General features: G+C 36.5%; 1 protein-coding gene across 1 annotated transcript; it reads right to left on the bottom strand.

Annotated features, from left to right (window-relative positions):
* Positions 1–1076: 1076 nt before the first annotated feature.
* Positions 1077–4800, bottom strand: LOC110033998 (pentatricopeptide repeat-containing protein At1g71460, chloroplastic). Its single transcript, XM_020738207.1, is given in 3 exon segments — positions 1077–1143; positions 2463–4279; positions 4282–4800. Coding segments are annotated over 2 exon segments (2061 nt in total). The 5' UTR covers positions 4600–4800; the 3' UTR covers positions 1077–1143; positions 2463–2536.
* Between the last annotated feature and the right edge of the window lie 3589 nt (positions 4801–8389).

The following is an 8389-nucleotide window of genomic DNA, read 5'->3' as shown; positions in this document are numbered from 1 at the left end:
ATAACATTAAAATTTGTTGAACTAATATGAATGGAAGGATAATTAGAATTTACTAAAATACATAAAATATTGTGCAACATAAAATATCCTTTGCCTATATCAATATGTTCAACGTAGTCTATCATGCAACATATAAAATGTTACGCGATAAAACATCTCACTAAGCTGACTGTTTTGGAAATTACAGGGCATCAAAATTGCATTGTGGGGCAAGTTTAGATATTCATAAAAAATATTATTTTTATTTAATTAAGGACATAAATGTAATTATATGAATTATTTTATTATTATTATAATAAAAATTACGATTCCAAAAACTATGAAAAAATAGGCAATAATAAATAGAAAATCATATCATGAACACGTTGGTAAAAAACATTCATTTCCTTAATAAAGTGTCAAATCTTTAAGAAAGACAAATCTAACAAAAAAAATATTCATTGTCCTACTTATGTGTGCATAAAAATACGTAAAAATATGCATAAAATAAAATCAAGTGTCCTTTAAATTTTTGTAAAGATAATTTGTAAATCGAACATAAAACAAAACTAGATAAATTATTCAAATTTAATAAGATCGAAATTCGTAAATTAAAGTTTTGTGAAAATTAAAGGCACTTAAAATCGATGAATAAATCATATAAAATCATCTCTAAGAAAAATATTAGTAAATTTGAAATAGACATGCAAGATTTATCATATCCCAAACTCGGGTCACCATAGGGAAAAATTATTCCATACGGATGGCGTATGCCGATCTCAACCGTCGATCAGGAGGAAAATATATTTTTGGTGGGCTCTTAAAAAAAAAAGAAAAAATTGGGGCCCACCGAAATATATTTTTCCCCTAATGTACGGTTGAGATCGGACGGAGCATACGCCGAGTAGTCATTACGACTTATAATGGGAAAAGTTGAAATATGAAGCGCCAAAATCATTCCATGCTGGCCATATCATCAAATACTCATCATACATGGAAAAATAAATTGAAGAGAAATTAGTCATATCCTCAACATAGTATGAAAAATGAAATTTAATATTATTATAAATGACACATTACATAAAAAAAAATGAGAACCACTTGTTATGACACTCTCAAACTTGGCTTTAAGAGAAGAAGCCGCTTCGCCCAACAAAGCTTGCACTGCAGGATCAGAATTGCCAAAATCATTCCAGGGAGGCGGGAAGGCTCAGCGAGATTTTGCTTTTGAAGAGTGCAGACAGGATTCCAAAACAGACAAAGCAGATAAAGAAGCAAAGGAAAAATCATGTTTAGCAAATTAGGTAATTTGCCTAAGCTACAGTGGACCGGGCTCCACACCTTCGTTAACAAACTCCACCTTCAAATAAATGATGGTTGCAAAATGAGTAATAAATGCCAAAAACTATTTTATTAAGATCTCTAGCATAATTTACTATGATTTACTGAATAGCTTATAAAGAGAAAGTCGTCTTAGATGGTTTGGTCACATTAAACGTCCACCATTTGATGATCCGATTAGGCGAGTAGATGTTTTAGATTCGACTTATGTTAAGAAAGGCAGAGGTAGACCTAGGAAAACTTGGGCTAATTGCATAAAAAATGATCTTAATTTATTAGAACTAAATGAAAATATGACACTAAATAGGACGCAACAGAGAAAAAAGATTATGTAGTTGACCTCACATAGTGGGATTAAGGCTTTGTTGTTGTTGTTGTTGTTACTGAATAGCTAGATTTATGTAAACATATGGACAATATCAACTTCTCAAATTAGAAGTAACCATTCTTGCAAGAGAAAAAGAGCATCAGAGCCAGAATTAAAGAACTCTTCAAACGATGGAGGGCTATTTACAGAATTTAGTTATATTAAATCTCCTTCCCTTATTCTTTTTGCATAACTCTCCAAATATATACAACGCAAAATGCATATCTAGGATATTATAGATTATTTTGATTTAATTTTGGATGAGTTTTTGGTTCAAACCCTACTCGAACCTGAAATGAATTCATCTAACTGATTAGCTATATGCAAATGTCAATGACAAAGTTTGTCATAGCTAAGAAAAGCACACCGCACCTAACGAAGAACTCACCAATTATGATCCTCTCTAGTCTTTTATTTACTTATACTTGTAGGTCTTACAAATATGATCTTGACATCACCATGGATAGATTTGGATAAACATCAATCCTCAATACTGTTTATTTATATCTCCAACTATATTAATTGTGTTCGTGACTATATAAAAATGCAAAGTAGCTAAAATTAAATTTTGTTTCCAGCTATTTTTAGGGAATTAGTTTACTTACACCTCTACCACCGAATGTAAGAGATTTCAACCTTTTTCTTAGATAATCTTGATTTTTTGACTCTTTTTTATTTTAAAAAGAAAAGCTAAATTGAAATCTTCTAAAAATAAGCCATTTATTCTACTAAAGAAAATGTTAAGAATTCAAGGGTTGATTGTTGTATAACTAACCACAAATATATCCCAAATCCAGGATGAAAAATTTAATGGAACGGGGAAGAATAAACTTTGTGCACTTCACAAATTCAGACCAATCTAGATCTCAATAGTGTAAAATGCTGTGCTTCATCAATGCGACCAACTCGACTAAGAAGGCTAATCATGCAATCAAAGTTCTCCTTAGTTGCATTCAGTTTATACTTCTGAATCATGGCTTCAAAAAACTTGAGAGCCTCGTTAGCCAATCCTGCTTCATCACAAACATAGAAGACAACATCAAATGTAAAATGAGTTGGATTGTAACCATCTGAAAGCATAAGATCAAACATTTTTAGTGCTTCTCTGTACATCTTATTATGACTATATGCTTCAATTGCTGCAGTCCATGTCAAGGATCCTTTGGCCTGAACCTGATCAAACTCCTTTTGAGCCATCTTAATTTCTCTGCACTTGCCATATAAGCTTACAATCTCTCCAACAACCGAAGGAATCATTTCCAAATTAAGCTTGTAAACCTGTGCATGAATCTCTTTTCCAAGCTTTAGAGCTCGCAATTTGCCACAGGCTCTCAAAGTCCTGCATAAAATTACTGCATCTGGACGTTGATTAGCTGTCACCATTGATCTAAAAGCTTTGAAAGCACAAGTTGGGCTGCTACTTCTCAAGTATGATTCAATTAGTGCAGTCCAAGCTATGACATTCTTCCCCTTCATTCCATCAAAAACTCTGCAACAAGAAGCAATCTTTCCACATTGTGAGTACATGGTTATGAGCGAAGTTTCTACTGACACATTGGGTAAGAACCAATGCTTCAGAGAATAGCCATGAATCTCCTGCCCTTGCCTCCAAGCCTTCAACTTGACACAAACAGGGAGGACTGTCGCAATAGAGACAACATCTGGTTTTATCCCATCTAGCTGCATCCAAGCAATTGTTCTTAGTGCCTGCTCCAACCTATTGTTTGATGCGTATCCAGACATAAGAGCAGTCCAACAAACTTCATTCCTTTCTGAGGAGGCATAAAAGACCCTCCTTGCTGAGGTTATATCCTTGCATTTACAGTACATGTCAATTAATCCTGAAAGAATAAAAATCATCTTCACAAAGTTTCTGAATCGTTTCATGACATAGCAATGAACCTCCCTACCCAAATTCCGCTTTGAAAGCTCACCAACAACTGGAAGAACTGAGGTTATCACGACTGAATTCGGCTCTATTTCTTCACCAACCATCCGCCTGAGACACTCTAATGCTTCCCAACGAAGCTTATTGTGTGCAAAGCCTGCAATTACCGTACCCCATGAAACAATATCCTTTTCCGGAATTTCATCAAATATCTTCATAGCCATCCCGACCTTCCTGCACTTGAAGTACATGTCAACCAAGCCCGTCTTAATGAGCAAAGGGGCTCCAGCAAATTCGTTCTTAATCAAAAGAGCGTGGGCTTTCATCCCTTCTGATAGCGCCGGCGAACCTGCAAAACTCTTTAGGAGAGAAGAGAAAGTATACTCGTTGACCTCCACGCCAGCTTCTCTCATGGCTAAGAAGATGGAAAGCGGCTCATAGCCCCACCTTGATCCCCCAGTGAGATTTCCTCTTAGTAGAGCATTCCAGGGGTAGACTGTCGATGGAGAAAGCTCCGAAAAGACGAGCTTGGCATGCTTCGGAGAGCCACAGGCGGCGTAAGCCTCGACGAGCTTCGTGAGGAGGAACTCATTGAGGTGGAGGCCGCTGATGCGGAGGCGAGCATGGATTTGACGGGTATAAAAGAGGGATTTGAGTTGCGAGGCAGCGGAGAGGAGGGCAGAGAAGGTGGTTGGGTTGACAGGAAAATGCCGCGTTGATCGAGGTAATCGAGAACGGTAAGGGCCTCACGAAGCTTGCTTTGGCGAGCAAGGCGCTGAATGTCGCGGTATATGGATTTAGGATTTTTTGAGTGGAGGGAAAGGGATTCAGGGAAGGAAGCACGCCCATGGAAGTGGCGGTGGTGGCCGGCATTGGGGTGGGATGGTGGAGCTGGTGGTGCGGCCGTTGCAGAATTCAAAGGGAGAGATTTAGTGAAAGATGGAGTTTTGGAGAAGGTAGAAGGGAGAAGGGATTGGGGATGTAGAGGTTGAAAGGACGAGGGTTTTAGGTTCCATGAATGCATGAATTAAACTGGACATGAGAGGGTACTTAGTGGCAAGGAGCTGTGAAGACCTCGGACTTGAATTTGAGCAGAGAAGAAAAATCTGCGATGGCTTAGAAGGATTTTCCGAATTTTCCGATACCTCTTAAAATTTAGTCAAGATAAAGCAGGTTCTTTTCCCATGTCTTGCAGCTATTCAGAATATATGCCACGTTTCTTCCGATTCCTTTGGGTTTGATGGACGAGCGATTATTACCTCACGTATATTTGCATCAATGGGTCACTGAAGTACAATTTTTTATTTTTTTTTTCTATTAGAATGAGGCCACGCAAATTTACGTTAAATGAAAAGATGTAGCCTCTGTGAGGTAATTTATGCCTCATTATAAAGGAACAAAGTTTCTTAGACTACTTTGGAAACAGTTTGAAGAATAGGTTGGAGCAGGCAGCAATGACAAGAGCGAGAGGACGTCTTGATAACAACTATCGTCCTCTTTTCTTCATGCCTGAAACATAGTGCAAGCGAAGGAAAAAAGATTTATGAATCATGACCATCATATGTTGCATTGTTTCCTACAAAGTGCGTAGAAACTTCGTCATAAATATGTATATAGTATGTCAAAAGAGCTTCTTTTACAGATGTTTCAATGGAATGTAGTGGAAGAATGCATCGTTTAGACTACAGAAGTAATATCTTTATTGTGTATTAGCATATTTGTGATAGTGGAGAGAGAAAATAACAATTTAGTTTTGTACTAAGATCTAGCATATTCACGAGCAGAATAATATAAAACAAGAGCCATCTTAATTTCTAAATGAAAAGATCATGAAAGAAGGTTCGCTCTTCCCCCATGTTGTAGAAGATAAGACAACACAACTTAGAATACTAATTTTTTCTATTAAATATATAACTGAGAACACTGAGGATGTTCTGAAGGGCAAAGATGACGATCAGAAGTTATTACACATAAGATAATGGTCAAGAGATTAGTTCAACAATGACCAGGCATTGGTGGTTGCTAGAAATAGTCATCGAGGTTGAGTATCAGAGAAAGCTCCAAAGTTACTGAAATCTCTAATTTTTTCCTCACAATCATAGTATTGCTACAAATTTATGTAGAGAATAGGGTCTTTTAGATTTTGAAAGTTGCCTTTTTTGATAAATTCGAACGAAATCCTAAAATACTCCATGTGATGGCCTATATTAATTGTTTTGATCATAGACTACTTATTCAACATTTAAGCACACTAATGTTCTCTAAATTGAGTGATCTTGGGTTAATTAGATTTATCCTAATGAGCTACTTGTTTTAAATGCAAGCATACAAAAATCTAAAATCATTTAGTCTTATAATTAACATCCTAAAATTTTCAACGCCATTTAGGTACTTTATTTGGAGAAATTTGTGCCTAAATTAGATCACATTGTGTTATTGGATTTGTCTTATTAAGATATTTACTTTTACATTTAAATTTTAAAAATCAAAAGGTAAATAATAAAAATCTAATTCTAAAAATTTTTATTCTACAACTCAAGGTCTATGCTTAAACAAACAAATTTTATGGTGATGTATTTTTGCCCCCTGTTTTTAAAAGCCATATTTTTTTAATCCAAAAAAAAATGTAATCCAAAAAATATTAGCTATGCAAACTTAATTGCATGTCACATCATGAGGCTTTTTTTAAATCATTCTTATTGATAAAAAAAAAAATCAAATCATGATAATAAATAATTAATTGTAACTCCTAACTTTAAATTTAATAACTTTATTTCATAATATTTATAACTATTTCTAATTGTTGTGTACTACTAAATTCACTACAATGGAGTGATATAATAGCGTCCTGATGTTGTATGATGATCTATCACACAGATGAAGATGAAAGAAAGGCTAACATGGAGAACATTAGAAATTTTTATGTTTAAAAGCCTAAAAGGATAACACCACGAGACATAACCCAATTGAAATAATTTCACTATGTCGATTTAGGTTACAAGACAACTTTATCCCCTGAATAACTAGATGTAATATTACGCAAGTGGGGATTATTGACACAACTTCCACTAGAAGAGTGGCGGAATACGTAGTGGATAGTGGCGACCTGAATGTCATGAAGGAGGACAAATGTTTAAAGTCATGTGCTAAAAACACCAATACTAGCGTTGCTAGTAATAGTGTCAATTAAGTAGTGGTCTGATGGCGGTGGCAAGGTAGTGGTGGTCCACCGCTTAGCGGCGGTGAAAGTGGTAATAAAATAGCGGAGGTGGTGGAAAAGCAACAATGGTGGGGCAAAAGAAGTGATAGTTTAATGGTGATGACGACCAAATGTCGTTGGTCTGGTAGTGACTACAATTATGCCCAAGTTAGGTGATATGGCAATGTTAGTGATCAAACATCGGTAATCCAGTGAAGGGTGACGGTAGTAGCCAGTTAGAGGTGGAAATGACACAACAACGTTGATGGCCAAGTAGTGGTGCTCCAGTAGTGACGACAACTAGAAAAAAATGGTGTTATAGTATCAATGGTGGTGGTCATACAGTGGTGGCTTGGTGATAACAGTGGCCCAACAGATGTTGTTAGCTGGGAAATGGTGGTCCAGTAGTTGTGGCGGCTAGATGATGTTGATCTAATAGCGACGATGGAGATGGCCGAGCAGCACTGGTCTGATGACGACAGTGGCTCTACAATGATGGTCCAGCTGCATTGATAGTGATAACTGAGCAGCTATTGTCTGATAATGGAAAAGATCGGCTGATGATGGTGGTTGGGCAACACTGTTCTTATAGTGATAGCAGTGGTTGTTGAACAACATTATTTCTACAATGAAGATAACCTAATGATAGAGTTCTGACATTAATGTTGGTAGTTCATCGGGCAATATTGGTCTGATGGTGATGGCGACCTGACGGTGGTGGTCCAATTATAATAATAACGATTGTCAAGCAATGGTTATTTTGTGGTAATGACGACGAGATGGTGATGGTTTGGTGGTAGTGATGTGATGACTGGGTAACTGTGGTCCAGCAGTTGCACAAGCCCGATGGTAGAGATTTGGAAACAATGGTAGTGACCAAATAATTCTGGCCTGGCAATGGATATAACCAGATGACAGTGGTGCAGCTCGAGAGCTTTCAATACTTGAAGCTCCTTCAACTTTCTCCTCTTGATCCCCTTTTATGAAAAGAGTAGGGTTTAATTTTTAGATTTGATGAGTGGCATTATCCGTATATATTGCATGAATATTGATCACTCCATTAGACACCCTAGAGGGATCTATTTGATCAGATGTTATTTTATGAGTATTTTAATTCCTTATGATGACATAATTAAGTGATCTTGAGCTCATTGGTTTTGCCTTTTGAGATAATGACTAGTCAATTTTACATGATTTTACATACATGTGATTATTCTTTTTACTTGCTATTTCACAACATTTATCATGATTTTATGCTTGTGAAGGGTTCGTTGTGTTATTTTCTTGTTTGTAGGTGTCAAGCATGCAAAACAAAGTTAAAATGTGTGACATGATGCTAAATGGCATGAACACATCAGATCTAGGAGTGACCACACGTGATCTGGACGTGACCACACCATTTTTGGGCTTGACCACGCTGCCCGAAAAGTAATATTATTGCGACCTCATTAGATTTGGTCCTGTCCATGCTGACAAAATGGGAAATATTTTTGGAAAAATTATTCTTGCTAAATCTGAGATATTGGCTATAAAAAGAGATCATAGGGCTACTTGGAGGAGGGGGGTGGTTAGAGATGGTTCTTTAGTAGAGATTTGAGGTTTTGAATGTAAACTC

The sequence above is a fragment of the Phalaenopsis equestris genome, unplaced genomic scaffold (assembly GCF_001263595.1).
Source record: "Phalaenopsis equestris unplaced genomic scaffold, ASM126359v1 Scaffold001319, whole genome shotgun sequence".
Lineage (NCBI taxonomy): Eukaryota > Viridiplantae > Streptophyta > Magnoliopsida > Asparagales > Orchidaceae > Phalaenopsis > Phalaenopsis equestris.
Note: the sequence above shows the minus strand (reverse complement) of the source record. Positions and strands in the feature narration are given on the sequence as shown.